A 21,774-nucleotide genomic window follows, 5' to 3' on the forward strand; every position below is an offset into this window, starting at 1 on the left:
AGATGGGGAACCGAGACAGGGGAGAAGGCCACAGGGATGAATGTGTTCTCAACAGTGTGCATGCAGTCCCTCTGTCCTGTGGCCAGGCACTGTTCCAGACTGAGGTTCCAGAGCACATGGAGAGGCCAGAGGTGGGGACACACTGAAGCAGTGAGAATCTGAAGCAATGATGATCCGAACAAAGTAAGGACCCTGGGGGTGGGACTGCAGGTGCCGGAGGGTGCTACACATCCTCACTGTCCACCCAGTGACAGCTCCAGTGACACATGCCTGTCATCCCAGCACTGCAGAGGCAGAGGCCTGCGCATTGTGAGGACAGCCTAGGGGCTGGAGAGCCCTAAGATTTTCTAAAAATAATTTTCATTTCATGTGCATTCATGTTTTCCTGAATGTATGTCTGCGTGAAGGTCTCAGATCTGCTTGAAACTGGTGTTACATGCAATTATGCCATGCCATGTATGTGCTGGGAATTGAACCCAGGTCCTCTGGAAGAGCAGCCAGTGCTCTTAACCACTGAGCCATCTCTCCAGCCCCCTAGGTAAGGTTTTTAAACTATTCTATAAGGGACTGGAGAGATGACTCAGCAGTTAAGAGCTCTTGCTGTTCTCCCAAAGGACCAGAGTTTGGTTCCCGGTACCTGTCTCTGGTGGCTCACACCTACCTGTAACCCCAACTCTAGGGGATCTGATGCCTTCTTCTGCCCTCCGAGTACACACATATGTGCACATGCTTAGACACAGCCACACCACAGACACACGCACGCACGCACGCACACAGAAATAAAAATAAAATAAATACAATATTTAAAGGCTAGCCTGGACTACACAGCAAGTTTGTAGCTATCCTAGGTTGGAGATGTGTCTAAAAAACAATGTTGAAAGGAAGGAAGGAAAGCAGGCAGGAACTACAGAAAACTGAGTCTTCATCTAAGGCCCTGGAGCCCTTTGGCCGTCAAGGCCGAATGGCAGGAGCAGAGTCTGAGTCAAAAGGACACGTGTCACTAGGCTGCTGAAGCTGTTCATTTGAATCTGTTTGGATTCAGTGTGAGCAGATGTCCCTCCAGGACAGCCTGAGCTCTGGCAGCTAGAGCACAGCCAGGCCTCTCAGGGAGTGGCCTGCAGATCCTGAGCCCTGGGCCAGTAGCTCTCCCTAGTTACCACTGAGGCTTTTCCCTATGGTAGCAGCTGTGTAGCCGCCCTGCAGCACTGGGACCCTTAGCCACTGCTGTGAGGAATCCATGCTCCAGCTCCAGGCCAGGCTGAGTTACTGAATCCTCCCAAGTGCTCCACTCCTCTCCTCAGCCTTTCCAAGCAGGTGGCCAAGCCATTTGGACTTCCCTCGCCTAGGGGAATTTTCCAGAGCAGAGGACAGAAGCAGCTCCAGATCTCTGGCTCTTCCAGCTTCTGTGAAAGCCAAACTCATCCCAGACTCATGGACAAGGGTTGTCTGGCTCCAGACAGGAGAACAAGGGTTTGTGTGGCCCAGTTGGCTCTGAGTTACATCCTAAAACACCGTCAGGGAGTCTCTCTTCTCTCTATCTCTATCTTTTCCCTTCTTTTTTGATAAAAACATTACAGGGTAGCATGGACAGGATTACAATCTACTAAGATAAAGCTGTGGGTCACAAGAGTTGCAAAAGGGACTTAGGATATGTCTTTTACAATCAATGGGGTTTTCTTTCTTCTCTTTTTCTTTCTTCATTTATTTCTGAGATTTCCACAAAATTCCAACTTGGCTGCTGGGAAGGGAGGAGGTGATATGGGGTCATATATGCATGGTCTGCAGCACGACTCACTGCTATTTTAACATCCTCTTTTGAATCACCCCATGTAAAAGGAAAACTGTCTCTGTAGGCAACTTCTTCGGAGTTTGGTGTGCTACAATTCCTGACTCTCAGCTGGTAAAAGGCTTCAACCAGATGCTGGCTGAGTCTCTCTGGCTTGCCTGAGGAGAATAAGGATTTATTGGTGTGGCTTCTCCCAGATGGGCTGCGGGTGGCTGCCTCTCTCTCCTTAGGAGGCCCTCTCTACCATCCATTCTTTCTGTGTTCTGTAACCACTACTACCCTGTCCCTTCAGTATGAGGTGTGTGCCTACTGTAGGGAGTTCCTGTGTATTTCACCAGCCTTTGTGGCTTTCCTAAGCTCCACCCACCTCTGTGAAAATAGCTTTGATGAAACTCTCCTCCATCTATCCTGCTGTGACTCTTCAAATGATGCTTTCTTGGGGCTGGAGAGATGGCTCAGCAGTTTAGAGCACTGCTGCTCTTTCAGAGGACCCAGGTTCACTTCCCAGCACCCACATGGCAACTCACAACTGTAACTTCAGTTCCGGGGATCCCTCTTCTAGCCCCTGCAGGCACCAGGCACACACATGGTGCATGTATATACATGCACTCATATACATATAATAAAAATAAATTCAAAGTAATGTGTTCAGATCTGACATGGTGGTTCATATCAGTAATTCCAACATGCTAGAGGCTGAGGCAGGAGTATTGCTGTGAGTTTGAGGTCTCCACCAAACAGAAATTCTCCTCCAATTACTTGGAGATTTTTGTTTTTGCTTTTGGAGACCAGGTCTCACCCTGTAGCTCAGACTGGCCTGGAACTCATGATGTTGCCCAGGGTAGCCTGAGAAATACGTGAGAAGATGGGCAACAGCAACAATGATAACAAAATATAAAGTAAAACCACAGTGTGGTATCACTTTCTGATTATTGGGATGTCTACAGGGTCTCACTCTGTAGCCCAGGCTGGCCTAGAACTTGTCATATAACCCAAGCTGGCCTTAATTTCCCTGCTAGAATTAGAGGCATGAGCCACCGTAACTAGCCTATAACTTAATGTGCAAAAATGGGTCTGGGACATAGCTGTGTTGGTAGAGTGTCTCAAAAAATAAACAAAAAAAACAGAGAGAGGAATAAATGCTGGTGAGAAGGTGAACAGAGCAGCTGCTGGGGTAGAACTCACTAGCTCCCAGAGAGCTAAAGGTAGCATCATTTTATGATCCAGCAATTCCACAAAAAATCCACAAGAGCAAGGACTTGGGCAAATGGTCACACACCAACGTTCACAGCAGTTGTGTTCACACACAAGAGCCAGTACCAGTCACCACCCCGAATGTCAGTTCCGCAATGAATGACTGGATATATAAAATATGGAATATGTAGTCAGAGTTCCTGTGTCCCACCCATCCCGCAGTCACTTATATAATAATCACTAAGGTGCATATATTATTTACAAACTGGATGGCCTATGGCTCAAGCTTCTTGCTAGCTAGCTCTTATAACTAAACTCAGCCCATTATATTAATTGATATGTTACCACGTGTTTCATGGCTTTACCTGTGTGCCATTATATGCTGCCCCCTGGATGGCGGGATGGCATCTCCCCTGCCTCTCCTTTCTCCATTCACTCTCTCCCTTGGATTTTCCCACCTAGCTCCATCCTACCCTGCCATAGGGCAACACAACTTTATTTATCAACCAGTCAGAGCAACACATATCCACAGTGTACAGAAAGACATCCCATAGCAGGAATATGTACAAAATTGAATATTATTCAGTTATAAAAAGGAAGGCAGAGCCGGGCGGTGGTGGCACACGCCTTTAATCCCAGCACTCGGGAGGCAGAGCCAGGCGGATCTCTGTGAGTTCGAGGCCAGCCTGGACTACCAAGTGAATCCCAGGAAAGGCGCAAAGCTACACAGAGAAACCCTGTCTCGAAAAACCAAAAAAAAAAAAAAAAAAAAAAAGGAAGGCAGTATAGCCACCTGCCAGTGTAGGTAAGGCGTGAAAACATAATGCTAGCTGAAGTTAGACAGACAAATGATGTTGGATGAGTCCCTTACAGCAATATGGTAATGGGGAAATTCTCATAGGAACTGGGTTAGAAGTACCTTAACAGGGACTAGAGAGAAAAGACACTGAAGTTCAATGGGTAGAGGTTCTGTTTGGAGTGAGTAAAAGAAGTTTTGGGCTGGAGACATGGCTCAGCTGTTAAAATATACGCTCACAACCAAAAATAAAATAAATTTTGAAGACTAGTGTGGTGGCACACACCTTTAATCCCAGCACTCAAGAGGTAGAGGCAGGCAGATCTCTGTGAGTTCAAGGCCAGCCTGGTCTACTTAGCAAGTTCTAGGCCAGCCAGAGCTACATAATGAACCCTATCTAAACCAACCAACAAAACAAAAATAAACCAAACCCCACCACCACCAAATCTGGGTATGTAACTTGAGTGGTCACCTTCAGGAACTGGAGAGATGGCTCAGCAGTTAAGAGCTCAGGGTGGCTCACCTAGGAAGTGGAACAGGAACAGAATCTAAACAATGGCACTCAGGCCAAAGAGGCTGTCACTCAGTACCTAGCCCACACTGTCTTAGTCAGGGTTCTATTTCTGTGAAGAGATACTGTGACCACAGCAACTCTTATAGAGGAAAGCATTTAACTGGGGTTGGCTTACAGTTTCAGAAGGCTGATGTTCCTAGGGCTAACCCCAGACATTGGGTCCTGTGGGACAGGAAAGACAAGTTTGGAGGGACAAAGGTCCTCTTAACACCTGAAGATAAGCTTGTGTGCACTGGTGACTTAGCACCTTTGGAACCTTCATATTTGACCCTTTAAATGTCTTTTCTTTGGCCGGGAAGGGTGGCTCAGTAATTAAGAGCACGGGTTGCTCTTCCAGAGCTACTGAGTTCAATTTCCAGCAGCTGTATGGTTGTTCAAAACCATCTATAACGGAATCTGATGCCCTCTTCTGTCATGCAGACCTACAGGAAGACAGAGCACTCATATACATAAATAAATCTTTTAAAATGTCTATGCACTGGGCAGTGGTGGTGCATACCTTTAATCCCAGCTTGGGAGGCGTAGGTGGCAGATCTCTGTGAGTTCAAGGCCAGCCTAGTCTACAAAGTGAGTTCTAGGACAGCCAGAGCTGTTACAAAGAGAAACCCTGTCTCAAAAAAAAAAAAAAAAAAAAAAAAAAAAAAAAAAAAGTCTTTTGTGAGCAATTCCTGTACATCAAGAACAGAGCAAGAACTTTGGTCTGTCCTGCATCCTCACACAGGTCCTGTGAAGCTAGTAATGATGTGACCCTCAGGTTGTTGATAGGGAAACTGAGACTCTGAGCTGAGTCAGTTACCACCCTCTTCACACTCAATGGCTGGCCAAGGAGTCCAGGTCCTCAGTGTCCTCATAGTCAGCACATATCATATTGAATTGACCCATAGGTGAAAAAAGGGAAGCTCTGACTGGCTGGGCATGGGGAAGTGGGTAGGACCCCCAGCTGCCAGGTTCTTCAGTGATTCTGGGCCTGAAGGGGAGCATGTGGTCTAGAGTTATCTTCCAATGTCTCCATTGCGGAGGCAGCATCACACTCCCCAGGGCCTGGCCAACACACGCTTCCGACAGGTGGATGACTGCAGTGGCCTGGCCCTGGTAGCAGCATCAGCCTGCGCAGACATGTGCTGTCCGTGGGAACCCACAGCTGGCCTGACCGATCAGGCACGAGGGGCTGTGGGGGGCTGTGGGAACCTGGGCAGCTGCCACAGGGTTGTGAGCAGCAGGGTTGGGGATGGGGGTGGGAACCATGACAGTGCTGGCTGGCTCAACTCACAACAACAGCCCTGTGGAAAGGTGCAAGGGAACTATGCAGGGGGGCAGCTCCCCGGCTTGTAATCCTGACCCCGTGGGGAGTAAGATGCCCTCAAAGAGCTAGCTCCAAATACTCTCAGAAAGGGAGTTGCCTGGGGAAACCGAGGCCCAGTGCACAGGGACCAGATGAAGGGAGGGGAACTTTGAGATTTTTTTGATATTGGGGATTGAATTCCGGACCTTAGCACTTGAGCATGTTAGGTAACTACTCTACCCCTGAGCTACATATGCCCTAGCCTTTTTGGTTTGTTTACTGAGACAGGGGCTTATGTAGCCCAGGCTTGTCTCCAGCTTACTAAATGGTGGAAGATGGCCTTGCACTTCTGATCCCAAGGCCTGGATTCAACTAGCTCTTCAAAACATTTCTATTTATTTATTTATTTATTTACTTATTATCTTTGAAAAGAACATGAACTTAGGATCCACCTGTCTAACCTCAGAGTAGCTGGGTTCCAGGCCTGTGGAGTCATTTCTCTTGAGTTGAATATTCACAGACAGAAGGCCCAGGCGGTACGGTGAGCAGATGTTTGTGGAAACTATTAGCAGTTTTCCATACTGATTATCTAGCAGTTTCCTTTAATAGCAGAACAGAAAGATTCAAGCCTTGCCAATTCTGAGACTCACCTTTATGAAATTTTTCTGCTTCAGCTAGGGGCCGGCTTACCCAGGACTTACCCTTGTCATAGTGTGTAAATAATCCCAAGAGCAGTTCAACTACTTGCTTCTTTGCCTAATCTCTTCTCTCCAAGGTTGATCTCCAGCTGAGTGAGTTAGGGAAATGCCTTCCTCAGTGACAACGTATCTCAATCCCTGAATTAACCAGAGATCCCACTGTGGAAAACATCCCCTGCGGGGGGGGGGGGGGGGGGGGGCATGATCACCCCTGACATTCTACATCATGGACTCCTCGTGTTGGAAATGTGTTCCTAATGAATGATTCCCCTTAAACTCAGAGAGCTACGTTAAGGAAGGGAATGGCTCAGTTGCCTTTAGCCTACTGGCTATGGGTGGTTTAGGACTTCTGTTGGTCTTTTCTGTGTCAAACACACAGATTGCAAGCCCAGAGTCACTTTGAGATCTTTGGCAGCAGTTAACTCTGCAGCTCACACACAATTGAGCCTGTATGATAATGAGTATTCAGAGACGGGTAATGCCTGGGGGGTGCTCACCAACCTAAGACAGAGCGCCTGTGTGGCCTGGGCAGGTGTCTTCATGACGGGTAAGGTGACCTGCTGACGTCCCACATAACCTAAGTCAGAAGCTCATTTTTTAGTAAAGGGGGACCTGTAGGGCCCTGGCCCCCGTTTTGGGTAGTTGGTGCCTTGCTTGCTGACCTTGACCTTGATATCCTCCCTATGCTAATTCCCTGCTGGGTTCCACCGTCCTGAATGCTTAAGGGAAGTTCCTTGTCTGTGTATCCTGCATAATGAGCGTTAACAGCTTAGATGCAAGATTGTAAAACATCGATAGCAAACTTCTGCCCTCCAGGGTTCTCCCATTGTGCTGTAAGCCTGTATTTAAGACCTCTTCCGTCCTTCAATAAACAGCATTTGGCATTAAAAAAAGAAAGGCCTGGAGAGATGGCTCAGAGGTTATGAGCACAGACTCCTCTTCCAGATGTCCTGAGTTCAATTCCCAGCAACCACATGGTGGCTCACAACCATCTGTAATGAGATCTGGTGCTCTCTTCTGACCTGTTGTCATACATGCTGTATACAAAATAAACAAATAAATCTTAAAAAAAAAAAAAGAATGATCAAATGTAAAAGTGGATGACAGAAATCAGCTTGGTAATTTAAAATATATACATATAATAATAGTAATTTATACATGGACTGTGGAGAATGAAATCAATAAACTTGTCTTGTGTTCTGTAGCCATTTGGTCACTTTCAAATATTAAAAATTAGAGTTTCTTTCTGAAAAAACAAAACAAAAAACAAAAACTCAGAGAGCTGACAGTTTACCAAAACAAATGGTTCTCTCTTGTTCCTGGACACCCCTGGCCCCAGCTAGATGACATTTCTTACACTTCTCAGCAGTGGTCACAGTCACATGATCCAGGCTGGACAGCCGAGTAAATGATGTCCACTTTTCAGCTTTGCCCAGGGAAGTCTCCCAGTGTGGCACACCATGGTCTTTCTTCTTTCCAGTCGACATGCCAACGATGGCCACTGAATTGTGGCCACTGGGGACCCAGCTTCACAGCCCACCCTGGAATAACACAGTGCAGAGTTCTGCTGATGGCGCTGTCAGTGCTGTGGACACCAGGCTGTGGCTCTTTCCTCAAGACGCCCATCTCCGTTGCCATTTATTTTCTTAAGATTTATTTATTTTTATTTTATGCATATGATGTTTCTCCTGCGTGTCTGTCTGTGTACTACATTACATGCATGCCTGGTGCCTGGTGTAGGATTCTTTGGAGCTTGAGCTACAGACAGTTGTGAGATGCCTTGTGGATGCTGGAAATTGAATCCGGGTCCTCTGCAAGAGCAGCCTGTGCTTTTAACCGTTTGAGACATCTCTCCAGCCCTGTCCACTCAAGATATTTTAAAAAGCATATTTTTTCCCAACTTTTCTTTAGGAAATTTTGAATTCAAGTCTTCAGAAAGTCTGTTAAGTTAGGCCTGCCATTGCCCCAGAAACTGTTCATCTAGATTTATCAGTCAACACGTTTTGATACATGTGGATACTCACACATTGGCAGGGTCTTACCATGTAGCCTTGGCCTCCTGGGATTTACAGGCATAAACCACTATGCCTGGCTTCATGGATCATTTTTATTTCATAGGCTGGGGGTAGAGTTGTGAGTGCTCATGGGACAGTACACATTCGGGTGTCAGAGGACAACTTCTTAGAATCAGTTCTCTGTCAGGCTTAGTGGTGAGTACCTCTATGGGTACCTCTACCTGGTAAGCCATTTTATTGACTTAAAATGTACTTTATGTCTTAAGTCTTAACAGTTTGTTATTGTTGTTTTTGAGACAGGGTTTCTCTATGTAGCCCTGGCTGTCCTGGAACTCACTCTGTAGACTAGGCTGGCCTTGAACTCACAGAGATTTGCCTGCCTCTGGCTCCTGAGTGCTGGGATTAAAGGCGTGCACCACCACCACCCGGCTAAGTCTTAACATTTTTTGTTTCGTTTTGAGTCATTCTTGGTAATCAAACTAGTGCCTTGTGCATGTCAGCCAAGCACACTGACCCTGCTCTATACCTTCATCACTCCCTTAACTTGGGGGAGCGGGGTGGTGCTGCAGATCAAACCCAGATGTTCATGCACAGTAGGCAGAAGCTGAGGTGCCGAGCTACACCCACGCCCAAATATTAGAAATTTTACCTACAGAATAGATAACTAATTGGATGCACCCTTTAAGAGCAATTGCAAGAGGCTAGGCTGTATGTAGTTCTGTGCTTTTAGCATGTACAAAGGCCCCAGGCCCGGCTGGAGGTTACTGCAGGAGCATAGAGTTGCCTTCAGAGCAGTATTAAGAAACAGGATGTTTAGGAGGTAACTGGCCCCTGAGGTCTATCCTCTCACACATGGGACTAAAATTCTTATGAAAGAGCAAGCTCAGCCCATTTTGCCTCTCTAGCCCTTCTACCTTTCTTCAGGTGGAGACTAGTAAGGTGGCAGCCTTCACAGGGCTGTTTGGACTCAGATTCACCAATGTGGCTGGCCCCTTGATCTTGGACTTGCAATATCCAGAGCAGGGCAGACCTCAATTTCTGTTTGTTATAAACTGTCCTGACATGAGTATTCTGTTGTGGCAGCACAAGACAGATGCAGAACACAGGGTAACGCAAATGGAGCATCCTGCCGGGTCGGTGGAGGGTTTATATCAGGCTTTTTCCTTCCTAAATCAGAAATAAGGAGAAATACAGGGAAAATGTAATGGTTTGAATAGGAATGGCCTCCATAGGCTCATATTTGGAATGCTTAGTCTTCAGGGAGTGACACTACTTGGGAGGGATCAGGAGGTGTGGCATTGTTGGAAGAAGTCTGTCACCAGGGACTGCCTTTGATGTTTCAAAACCTCAAGCCAGGCCCAGTGGTTCTCTCTCTCTTCCTGCCCTTGCAGATCCAGATGTAGAACTCCCAGCTCCTTCTCCAGCACCATGTCGGCCTGCATGCTGCCATGCTTCCTGCCATGATAATGGACTAAACCTCTGAAACTGTAAGCCAACCCCAGTTAAATGCTTTCCTTTATAAGAGTTGCTGTGGTCACAGTGTCTCTTCACAGAAATAGAACCCTGACTAAGACAGTGTGGGCTAGGTACTGAGTGACAGCCTCTTTGGCCTGAGTGCCATTGTTTAGATTCTGTTACTGTCCCACTTGCTGGGAGCTGCTCTGAGCTCTTAACTGCTGAGCCATCTCTCCAGTTCCTGAAGGTGACCACTCAAGTTATATACCCAGATTTGGTGGTGGTGGGGTTTGGTTTATTTTTGTTTTGTTGGTTGGTTTAGATAGGGTTCATTATGTAGCTCTGGCTGGCCTAGAACTTGCTAAGTAGACCAGGCTGGCCTTGAACTCACAGAGATCTGCCTGCCTCTACCTCTTGAGTGCTGGGATTAAAGGTGTGTGCCACCACACTAGTCTTCAAAACTTATTTTATTTTTGGTTGTGAGCGTATGTTTTAACAGCTGAGCCATGTCTCCAGCCCAAAACTTCTTTTACTCACTCCAAACAGAACCTCTACCCATTGAACTTCAGTGTCTTTTCTCTCTAGTCCCTGTTAAGGTACTTCTAACCCAATTTCCTACGGGAATTTCCCCATTACCATATTGCTGTAAGGGACTCATCCAACATCATTTGTCTGTCTAACTTCAGTTAGCTTTATGTTTTCACACCTTACCTACACTGGCAGGTGGCTATACTGCCTTCCTTTTTATAACTGAATAATATGTACATATTCCATATTTTATATCTCAGGTCATTCATTGCGAAACTGACATGCGGGGTGGTGGCTGGTACTGGCTCTTGTGTGTGAACACTGCTGCTGTGAACATTGGTGTGTGACCATTTGCCCAAGTCCTTGCTGTTGTGGATTTTTTTTTTTTTTTTTTTTTTTTGGTTTTTCGAGACAGGGTTTCTCTGTGTAGCTTTGCGCCTTTCCTGGAACTCACTTGGTAGCCCAGGCTGGCCTCGAACTCACAGAGATCCGCCTGGCTCTGCCTCCCGAGTGCTGGGATTAAAGGCGTGCGCCACCACCGCCCGGCAGTTGTGGATTTTTTGTGGAATTGCTGGATCATAAAATGATGCTACCTTTAGCTCTCTGGGAGCTAGTGAGTTCTACCCCAGCAGCTGCTCTGTTCACCTTCTCACCAGCATTTATTCCTCTCTCTGTTTTTTTTTTTTTGTTTGTTTATTTTTTGAAACACTCTACCAACACAGCTATGTCCCAGACCCATTTTTGCACATTAAGTTATAGGCTAGTCACGGTGGCTCATGCCTCTAATTCTAGCAGGGAATTTAAGGCCAGCTTGGGTTATATGAAAAGTCCTAGGCCAGCCTGGGCTACAGAGTGAGACCCTGTAGGCATCCCAATAATCAGGAAGTGATACCTCACTGTGGTTTTACTTTATATTTTGTTATCATTATTGCTGTTGCCCATCTTCTCATGTATTTATCAGGCTACCCTGGGCTACATCATGAGTTCCAGGCCAGTCTGAGCTACAGGGTGAGATCTAGTGTCCAAAAGCAAAAACAAAAATCTCCAAGTAATTGGAGGAGAATTTCTGTTTGGTAGAGACATCAAACTCAGAGCAATACTCCTGCCTCAGCCTCTAGCATGTTGGAATTACTGATATGAACCACCATATCAGATCTGAACACATTACTTTGAATTTATTTATTTATTTATTTATTTTTTTTTGGTTTTTTCGAGACAGGGTTTCTCTGTGTAGCTTTGCGCCTTTCCTGGAACTCGCTTTGGAGACCAGGCTGGCCTCGAACTCACAGAGATCCGCCTGGCTCTGCCTCCCGAGTGCTGGGATTAAAGGCGTGCGCCACCACCGCCCGGCTGAATTTATTTTTATTATATGTATATGAGTGCATGTATATACATGCACCATGTGTGTGCCTGGTGCCTGCAGGGGCTAGAAGAGGGATCCCCGGAACTGAAGTTACAGTTGTGAGCTGCCATGTGGGTGCTGGGAAGTGAACCTGGGTCATCTGAAAGAGCAGCAGTGCTCTAAACTGCTGAGCCATCTCTCCAGCCCCAAGAAAGCATCATTTGAAGAGTCACAGCAGGATAGATGGAGGAGAGTTTCATCAAAGCTATTCTCACAGAGGTGGGTGGAGCTTAGGAAAGCCACAAAGGCTGGTGAAATACACAGGGGCTCCCTACAGTAGGCACACACCTCATACTGAAGGGACAGGGTAGTAGTGGTTACAGAACACAGAAAGAATGGATGGTAGAGAGGGCCTCCTAAGGAGAGAGAGGCAGCCACCTGCAGCCCATCTGGGAGAAGCCACACCAATAAATCCTTATTCTCCTCAGGCAAGCCAGAGAGACTCAGCCAGCATCTGGTTGAAGCCTTTTACCAGCTGAGAGTCAAGAATTGTAGCACACCAAACTCCGAAGAAGTTGCCTACAGAGACAGTTTTCCTCTTACATGGGGTGATTCAAAAGAGGATGTTAAAATAGCAGTGAGTCGTGCTGAAGACCATGCATATATGACCCCATATCACCTCCTCCCTTCCCAGCAGCCAAGTTGGAATTTTCTGGGAATCTCAGAAATAACTGCAGAGAGAAAAGGAGAAGAAAGAAAACCCCATTGATTGTAAAAGACCTGTCCTAGGTTCCTTTTGCAACTTTTGTGACCCAAAGCTTTATCTTATCAGATTGCAATCCTGTCCATGCTACTCTGTAATGTTTTTATCAAAAAAGAAGAGAAAAGCCGGGCGGTGGTGGCGCACGCCTTTAATCCCAGCACTCGGGAGGCAGAGCCAGGCGGATTTCTGTGAGTTCGAGGCCAGCCTGGGCTACCAAGTGAGTCCCAGGGCAGGCGCAAAGCTACACAGAGAAACCCTGTCTCGGAAAAAAAAAAAAAAAAAAAGAAGGGAAAAGATAGAGATAGAGAGAAGAGAGACTCCCTGACGGTGCTTTGGGATGTAACTCAGAGCCAACTGGGTCACATAAACCCTTGTTCTCCTGTCTGGAGCCAGACAACCCTTGTCCATGAGTCTGGGATGAGTTTGGCTTTCACAGAAGCTGGAAGAGCCAGAGATCTGGAGCTGCTTCTGTCCTCTGCTCTGAAAAATTCCCCTAGGCGAGGGAAGTCCAAATGGCTTGGCCACCTGCTTGGAAAGGCTGAGGAGAGGAGTGGAGCACTTGGGAGGATTCAGTAACTCAGCCTGGCCTGGAGCTGGAGCATGGATTCCTCACAGCAGTGGCTAAGGGTCCCAGTGCTCCAGGGCAGCTACACAGCTGCTACCATAGGGAAAGCCTCAGTGGTAGCTAGGGAGAGCTACTGGCCCAGGGCTCAGGATCTGCAGGCCACTCCCTGAGAGGCCTGGCTGTGCTCTAGCTGCCAGAGCTCAGGCTGTCCTGGAGGGACATCTGCTCACACTGAATCCAAACAGATTCAAATGAACAGCTTCAGCAGCCTAGTGACACGTGTCCTTTTGACTCAGACTCTGCTCCTGCCATTCGGCCTTGACGGCCAAAGGGCCCCAGGGCCTTAGATGAAGACTCAGTTTTCTGTAGTTCCTGCCTGTTTTCCTTCCTTCCTTTCAACATTGTTTTTTAGACACATCTCCAACCTAGGATAGCTACAAACTTGCTGTGTAGTCCAGGCTAGCCTTTAAATATTGTATTTATTTTATTTTTATTTCTGTGTGTGTGTGTGTGTGTGTGTGTGTGTGTGTGTGTGTGTGTGTGTGTGTGCATGTGTGCGTGCGCGCGTGCATGCGTGCGTGCCTGAGTGCGTCTGTGATGTGGCTGTGTCTAAGCATGTGCACATATGTGTGTACTCGGAGGGCAGAAGAAGGCATCAGATGCCCTAGAGTTGGGGTTACTGGTGGGTGTTAGCACCAGACACAGGTACCGGGAACCAAACTCTGGTCCTTTGGGAGAACAGCAAGAGCTCTTAACTGCTGAGTCATCTCTCCAGTCCCTTATAGAATAGTTTAAAAACCTTACCTAGGGGGCTGGAGAGATGGCTCAGTGGTTAAGAGCACTGGCTGCTCTTCCAGAGGACCTGGGTTCAATTCCCAGCACATACATGGCATGGCATAATTGCATGTAACACAAGTTTCAAGGGGATCTGACACCTTCACGCAGACATACATTCAGGAAAATATGAATGCACATGAAATAAAAATTATTTTTAGAAAATCTTAGGGCTCTCCAGCCCCTAGGCTGTCCTCACAATGTGCAGGCCTCTGCCTCTGCAGTGCTGGGATGACAGACATGTGTCACTGGAGCTGTCACTGGGTGGACAGTGAGGATGTGTAGCACCCTCCGGCACCTGCAGTCCCACCCCCAGGGTCCTTACTTTGTTCGGATCATCATTGCTTCAGATTCTCACTGCTTCAGTTTGTCCCCACCTCTGGCCTCTCCGTGTGCTCTGGAGCCTAGCCTGGAACAGTGCCTGACCACAGGACAGAGGGACTGCATGCACACTGTTGAGAACACATTCATCCCTGTGGCCTTCTCCCCTGTCTCGGTTCCCCATCTGCAGCAATGGAAAGAGCTTGTTACTGTGTAATGTGTGCAGAAACAAAGCCTCATTTTACAGGAACAAAGCTCTGGGCTAGTGAGATGACTCCATGGGTAAAGGCAATTGCCACCAACCACGACCATCTGAATTCCATTCCTGGAACCCACATGATGGAAAGAGAGAACTGACTCTTAGAAGCTGTCCTTTGACCTCCTCATATACACCATGCCACGCATGCATGCTGCCCCCTAAGTAAAGAAATGTCATTTTAAAAAATGTGTGTTAGTGTTTTGCCTCTGTGTCTACCTATGCCCCACATACATGCAGTGCTCAAAGGGGCCTGAAGAGGGCGTAGGATCACCTGGAACTAGGGTTTCAGACAGTTGTGAGCCACCAGGTGGGGGCTAGGACTCCAACCTGGGTCCTCTGCAAGAGCAGCAGGTGATCTTAATGTCCGAGCCATTACTCTAGTGCAGTAATATATCCTCGTGAAAAGAAACTAAAACTTTATGCAAAGACAAAGAATCACTTTCTCTTCCCTTCCTCTTCTTCTTCTTCCTCTTATTCTTCCTATTCCTCTTCCCCTTCTCCTTCCCCTTCTTTTTTTTTTTTTTAAAATTTATTTATTATGTTTACAGTATTCTGCCTGCAGGCCAGAAGAGGGCACCAGATCCCATTATAAATGGTTGTGAGTCATCATGCGGTTGCTGGGAATTGAACCCAGGACCTCTGGAAGAGCAGTCAGAGCTCTTAACCTCTGAGCCATCCCTCCACCCTGAGAGAAAGACAGGATGTTTTTTGTTTGTTTGTTTGTTTTTTGGTATTTCGAAACAGGGTTTCTCTGTGTAGTTTTGTGCCTGTCCTGGAGCTCACTTTGTAAACCAGGCTGGCCTCGAACTCATAGAGATCTGCCTGGCTCTGCCTCCCAAGTGCTGGGAATAAAGGCGTGCGCTACCACCGCCCGGGTCTTCTTGTTGTTGACAGGCTCTCCAGTAGCCTAGGCCAGCCTAGAATTTGCTACGTAGCTGAGAGTGACCTTGAACTCCTGATTCTCCTGCCTTTACCTCTGGGATGCTTAGATTATAGTTTACATCAGCAGTGTATAACGTGGTGGGGATTGAACCCAGGGCTTCATGTGTGTGAGGCATGTGCTCCCAACCCCAAGATTAATTCCACAGGAAGAATTACCTGTTGTGAATTACCACAGGAGGGAATCCCCTGATCACAGACACACTGGGATTAATGTCCTGCTACCTAGGACCTGCTCCTCCTCTCCACACTCAGACTGTTTGATGGCACTGGGGACAAGGTGAGCCCTGGATAATCCTCACTGGCCATGGAACCCTTTGTTTCAAATGAGTGACACATATTTGTGGTCATGGGCCAGCCGCCCTCTCTGAGGCCTCTCAATCACCAGATTCTTTGAATCTGTCCTGGGACTACCTCATTTAAGAGCTGGGAGGCCTCTCTGTGTCATGGGGATGGGCACTAGGTCTCCTAGCCCCACTCTCAGAAAGAATGCAGGAGTAGGGTTCTGCAGGGCATTGCTTTCGGTCCATCTGGAGTCTTATCCACAGTGCCTTGGGGATGCTGGGCACCACCAAGGCTCATGGGTATTGTTCCGTCAGGGCAGCTGTCCTTTTCCCATGGGCTGGGCATGGCAGGCTAAGAGCCAAGCCCGACTGTGATAAGCAGCTTGGCCCCCACTTCTGTCCAAGGTCTCTGGATAGCAGGGAGGGTGGCTCTTGGGCCTTCCAAGTTGGCTAGGGTCACAGGGACTGGGCGGGGCTTGAGGACCCTAGGGGACATAAAAGAGTCTCAGACTAGGCAAGCCTCACTTCCCTGACCCGCACCATGGCATTCCTTTGGCTCTTGTCCTGCTTTGCCCTTGTGGGGGCCACCTTTGGTAAGTGCTGGGGCTCAGATCCCATCAGAGGGAAGGGGTCATAAGGAGGGAGTTGTACTGAAAGAGCTGATCCTCCACCCTTCCTGCTTGAACCATGACCACATTACCGAAACCTCAGTGAGGACTTTCGGGGCCCTCATACCCTGCTTCAGGAGCAGAAAGACAAGTCAGGGCCCAGCAGTGGGCTGTAGATCCAGATGTGGCTGAAGTGGGGGTGCTGTGGCCCATCAGGAGTCAGCTGCCCTTCTGGGGGTTTAGTTACCATGCTGGCAAATGCTGAGCATTTTGTTTTCTTTCTCTTCTTTGCTTTTTTTGTTTGAGACAGGGTCTCACTGTGTAGCCCAGGTTAGCCTAGAATTTACTATGCAGTCCAGGCTGGTTCAAAATTTGAGCGATTCTTTTGATTGCGCATCCCCAGTCCTTGGGTTAAAGACAGTGCCAGCCACCACATCCACCTTAACATTTTGCAAAAACAAAGAAAATAACTGGTGAAAACAAAGGGGAGAGATTAGCCAGAGGTGGTGGTGTGTCCTGTGGTCCTTGCACTTGGGAAATGATGCTTCCTGCGGAGACAGGGTCTAATGTAGTCCTTCCTGCCTCCAACTCCCAAGTGCCAGATTACAGGCGTGCGCCATTACACTCAGTTTCAGAAGATTCTCTATCCCTCCCTTTTGTTTTGTTTTTGTTTTTTAATTGCTGTTGCTTATTTTGTTCTGAAGTACCATCTCACCCTGTTGTTCAGTCTGCCAACTCCTGGGCTCAAGCAGTTCTCCTGCCTCAGCCTTCAGAGCAGCTGTGACTATAGGCATTTGCGACTACACCAGCCTATTCTGTTTCTTTACGTGGGTGTCAGGGATCTGAACTGAGGTCATCATTAAAGGTGAATGCTCTTATCCACTGAGCCATCTCCTCAGCCTCAGTAGTCCTGGCTGTACTGGAAATCGGTAGACATCACTGGCCTCCAACTCACAGAGATCCCCCTGCCTCTGCCTCCCCAGTGCTGGGATTAAAGGTGTATGCCACCACCACCAGACCAAATACTTCTTTATAAATGATAACCCAGATTCAGCCAAGCTTCCCTTTGCTGCCTCCCGCACCCTACTCTGAGTCAATTTTCTTCAGGCTTATACAAACACACTACATATTTATATATCCATAAGCAAATATCCTTCAAATTACATAAACAGTATCTGACTCTGTCAGTTTTACAACATGCTCTTTTTCCACTCAGAATGTGGTAGATCAACCCGGGTTGCCATGGAGACCCAACTCACTCACTTAAAATACTCTGCTGTGAGAACACATGACTCTTAGTTCTCATTGTTTGGGCTATTATAAAAATGGATTATTGTGACTTTGGGGGGTAGATCAGTCATCATCGAAGGGCCTTGTCCATTTCCTTGTCTCTGTGCACAAGACAGAGAGATGCTGGCCCTTGAGGATTCAGAGGACTCCAGAAGTGGTGAAGCTGGTCACAGGGTCACAATGCTCCAAAGTACAGACAAACTGTGAAGCCCCTGTGCAGATGTGCTAGCCACTGTAGCAAGTGGGTCCTGGCATGCCCAAGATGCCTGACGCTCCCTCTGCCTGTCTTCTTCTTCTGTGACGTGTTCTGTCATGGTCTAGAATCAAGTCCCCTTTCTCTCTCTCTCTCTCTCTCTCTCTCTCTCTCTCTCTCTCTCTCTCTCTCTCTCTCTCTGTCAAGTGTGACAGAGGCTTACGATGTATCCCTGGCTGGCCTTGAACTCAGATCTTCCTGCCTGTCTCCTGAGTGTTAATATTAGAAGAGTGCACCAACACACCTGTACAAAGCCTAAGTTTCTTTTAAAATTGAGGAACTGAGGTCGACATGGTGGTGTGCCTCTTTAATCCCAGTACTGGGGAGGCAGAGGCTGGTTAGCTCTGAGTTCAAACCCAGTCTGGTCTATAGAGGAACTTCCAGAACAGCCAGGACTACACAGAGAAACCTGGTCTCAAAAAACAAAACAAAACAAACAAACAAACAAAACAAAACAAAACCAAAATTAAAGAACCATGTTTCATAAGATGAATATTTCCTGAAATAGGCAGGTTCCCCAAATTGGCCAGCCTGGAGGTTGAGGCAGACAGTCTACTGGTCCAGCCTGGAGGTTGAGGCAGAGAGGCCACTGGTCCAGCCTGGAGGTTGAGGCAGACAGTCTACTGGTCCAGCCTGGAGGTTGAGGCAGACAGGCCACTGGTCCAGCCTGGAGGTTGAGGCAGACAGGCTACTGGTCCAGCCTGTTTTCTGGTCCTTTCTTGTGATATGCCTGGATAGGGCAGCTGTGCCTCTTTTCATTCCTGGGAGGATAACTGGGTCAGGAGGCTGTATGTGTGGGGCCCCCTGAGCCAAGAGGTTAGAGGGGAGCCAGATGTTTCCAGGGGAGATGGCATGGTCTCAGTGGATCTGAGTTGGCTGAGGAGTTCTACATCATGACTATCCCTATCCCCCAAGGCTGTGGGGTCCCTGCCATCCAACCTGTGCTGACGGGTCTGTCCAGGATCGTCAATGGAGAGGATGCTGTCCCTGGCTCCTGGCCCTGGCAGGTGTCCCTGCAGGTGAGAGGGGGATTCTGGGCACATGAAGGCACAGTCTGGGGTGATGCCCACGTGGGAGGCACTGACCTTCCTCTTCCTCTTCCCCAGGACAAAACTGGCTTTCACTTCTGCGGGGGCTCCCTCATCAGCGAAGACTGGGTGGTCACTGCTGCTCACTGCGGGGTCTCGTGAGTCCCAGACTATCTTGGGGTTCTGCTTCCAGCTTTATTTGGGGTTGGGGAGGGGACCAGACCCATTCTTCATCTTCACCCCTATGTGTCTCGATGCCTAGGACATCTGATGTGGTGGTGGCCGGCGAGTTTGACCAGGGCTCCGATAAGGAGAACGTCCAGGTTCTGAAGATCGCCAAGGTACATAAGTTGCTGTGTGGCTGAAGGGCTCAGCCCACAAGCCGGGGGTGGGCAAGGCCAGGAGGGAAAGCCCCTGCCTGCTTGAAGGACAGGAGGGGCACAGTGGGTCTGGGGCTATCCTTAGAATTCTTTCTGTTCTGTTCTGATGGGGCCAACAGGAATGGAGCTTGTCCCTGCAACTCAGCAGAGCCCAGCTCTTCCTAGGTCTCAGCTAAGCTTCTGGTCCCCACAGGTTTTCAAGAACCCCAAGTTCAGCATGCTCACTGTGCGCAATGACATCACCCTGCTGAAGCTGGCCACTCCTGCCCAGTTCTCTGACACTGTGTCTGCCGTGTGTCTGCCCAGTGCTGACGATGACTTCCCCGTGGGGACAGTGTGTGCCACCACTGGCTGGGGCAAGACGAAGTACAATGGTGAGTGTGCTGTGGCCTTGTCCAGCAGAGGCTGTCCCCAGGGTCAGGCTGCCTGGGCAGCAGGCTCCTCCAGGTGTGACCTCCATGGTGTCTGCCTTCCTTCCTTCTTCCTTCCTTCCTACCTTCCTTCCTTCCTTCCTTCCTTCCTTCCTTCCTTCCTTTCCTTCCTTCCTTCCTTCCTTCCTTCCTTCTTTCCCTCCTTTCTTTTACTAAATTTCAACATTAATACATTTTCCATTTCTTAATTTGAAATTTGTGAATTAAAGCTGGACACGACAGCACACTTTAATCCCAACACTTGGGAGGCAGAGGCCGGCAGATCCTGTGAGTTCCAGGCAGCCAGAGCCAAGTAATGAGACACTGTCTGGAAAAAAAAATATTAACTAGCAATCTATAAAGTTAACAATTAGTATGTGTCAGTTATGGCTTAAGGTTTAAAACTCACCCAGCACAAACAAAGGATTGCTGATAAGATGTGGGAAGGAAGCCCTCAGCCCAGCAGGAGGTACTGTCTGTGAGTCCCATCATGGGTCTCTGAGACTCCAGCAGGGTGGGGGCCATGCTGTCTTGAAAACTTACATACCCACTTCCCATGGCCACAAGGTAGGGCTGGGCCTGGGCAGGGCAAGAACAATATGACATCCGTGCTTGAGGCCCAGCCCTGCCTGTGGTGGAACTTGACAGCAGCTGCCCCACAGATGCTTGGAAGGCCCAGTGGTGCTCTCCAGTCTGCTGGTGGACTTAGGGACCCAACTCCACTCCCTCTGTCCCTGTAGCCCTCAAGACTCCTGACAAGCTGCAGCAGGCAGCCCTGCCCATTGTGTCCACCGCTGAATGCAAGGAGTTCTGGGGATCCAAGATCACTGATGTGATGATCTGCGCAGGCGCCAGTGGTGTCTCCTCCTGCATGGTACAGCCTCCACCCCACCCTCTCCCAGACCTGCCGAGCCCTGCTCAGGCTAGTGGAGAGCACAGGCCCACAGTGGCCTGGTTCCCACTGCCCCCTGCCCTTCTCTGCTGAACCTCATGCCTTCCCAGTGCCCAGAAAAGGATGGGCTGATGCCAACAGTCACCCCTGGGTGGCACCTCTGCCCAGTTGGTGCTGTACCGCCCCTGGGTACCCACTTTTGCCACCAGCTCTGTGAGCTGTGTGTGTCTCCTACTCACAGAGGGAGGCTAGATGTAGGTCCTTCCAGGAGGACCTGAGCACAGCTGGTGCCGTCAGTGAACCCCAAGGACTTGCCTACACTGTCCCTTGCACCCCACCAGGTCCAGGTATCCTTGTCAGGGTTGAAGACAAGTCCTTTGTCTTTCTCTGCAGGGTGACTCTGGTGGCCCTCTGGTCTGCCAGAAGGATGGAGCCTGGACCCTGGCAGGCATTGTGTCCTGGGGCAGTGGCGTCTGCTCCACCTCCACTCCTGCTGTGTATTCCCGAGTCACAGCCCTCATGCCCTGGGTTCAGCAGATCTTGGAAGCCAACTGAATCTGTGGTTCTTGCCTCCCCCTCTAAATATCTACAATAAAATCATCTAATTAGAACACTGACTCTCTGCGTGTTTGTGGGCCAGGGACATGAGACTGGCATTACCCCTGTCACCCACCGAGAAGACATTGCTGGTCCCTTCCTAGGTTACATACACCCTGATGGCCCCTCCTTCTTCCTATCTCCTCCATTCTTAGAACTCCCCCCGAGGTCAGAACTCAGGCTATTTTTACTGGAACCAGCTAGACCCCCAGTGTTCTCTGGAAGGCAGTAGGCCTTGGCCAAACTCTGTCATCCACAGTCCTGGGGGATCAGTCACCTTTAGAGCCCTGACAGCCTCACAGTGAACCTCGTGCTGGAGACTCTTCTCTGCCTTTAGGCCCCTGCTCCCCACTGCCCAAGAATACACATCCTCACAGCACCCTTCCTGTTCAGACCCCATCCCTGCATCTGCCCCGGACTCGATGTGCGCTCCTGGCCCTGGATGTTAACTGCCATCCTGTCAGATTCCTTCCTTCCTTCTTTCCTTCCTTCCTTCCTTCCTTCCTTCCTTCCTTCCTTCCTTCCTTCCTTCCTTCCTTCCTTCCTTCCTTCCTTCTGCCTTGGCTGTCCTGGAACTCACTCTGTGGACCAGGCTGGCCTCAAACTCAGAGATCCACCTGTGTCTGCCTCCTGAGTGCTGGGATTAAAGGCGTGTGCCACCACGCCTGACTCCCATACTGT

The 21,774-nt window shown here is 48.8% G+C and overlaps 1 protein-coding gene across 1 annotated transcript; it reads left to right on the plus strand.

Annotated features, from left to right (window-relative positions):
* Window positions 1–16,176: 16,176 nt before the first annotated feature.
* LOC128104238 (chymotrypsinogen B) lies at window positions 16,177–21,051 on the plus strand. Its single transcript, XM_052729069.1, has 7 exons — window positions 16,177–16,228; window positions 18,702–18,805; window positions 18,893–18,972; window positions 19,077–19,155; window positions 19,388–19,568; window positions 20,345–20,478; window positions 20,890–21,051. The coding sequence occupies exons 1-7, from the start codon at window positions 16,177–16,179 to the stop codon at window positions 21,049–21,051; spliced, it is 792 nt and encodes a 263-aa protein (XP_052585029.1).
* Window positions 21,052–21,774: the final 723 nt, after the last annotated feature.

This window comes from Peromyscus californicus, unplaced genomic scaffold, assembly GCF_007827085.1.
Source record: "Peromyscus californicus insignis strain IS unplaced genomic scaffold, ASM782708v3 Scaffold_8__1_contigs__length_139910024, whole genome shotgun sequence".
Lineage (NCBI taxonomy): Eukaryota > Metazoa > Chordata > Mammalia > Rodentia > Cricetidae > Peromyscus > Peromyscus californicus.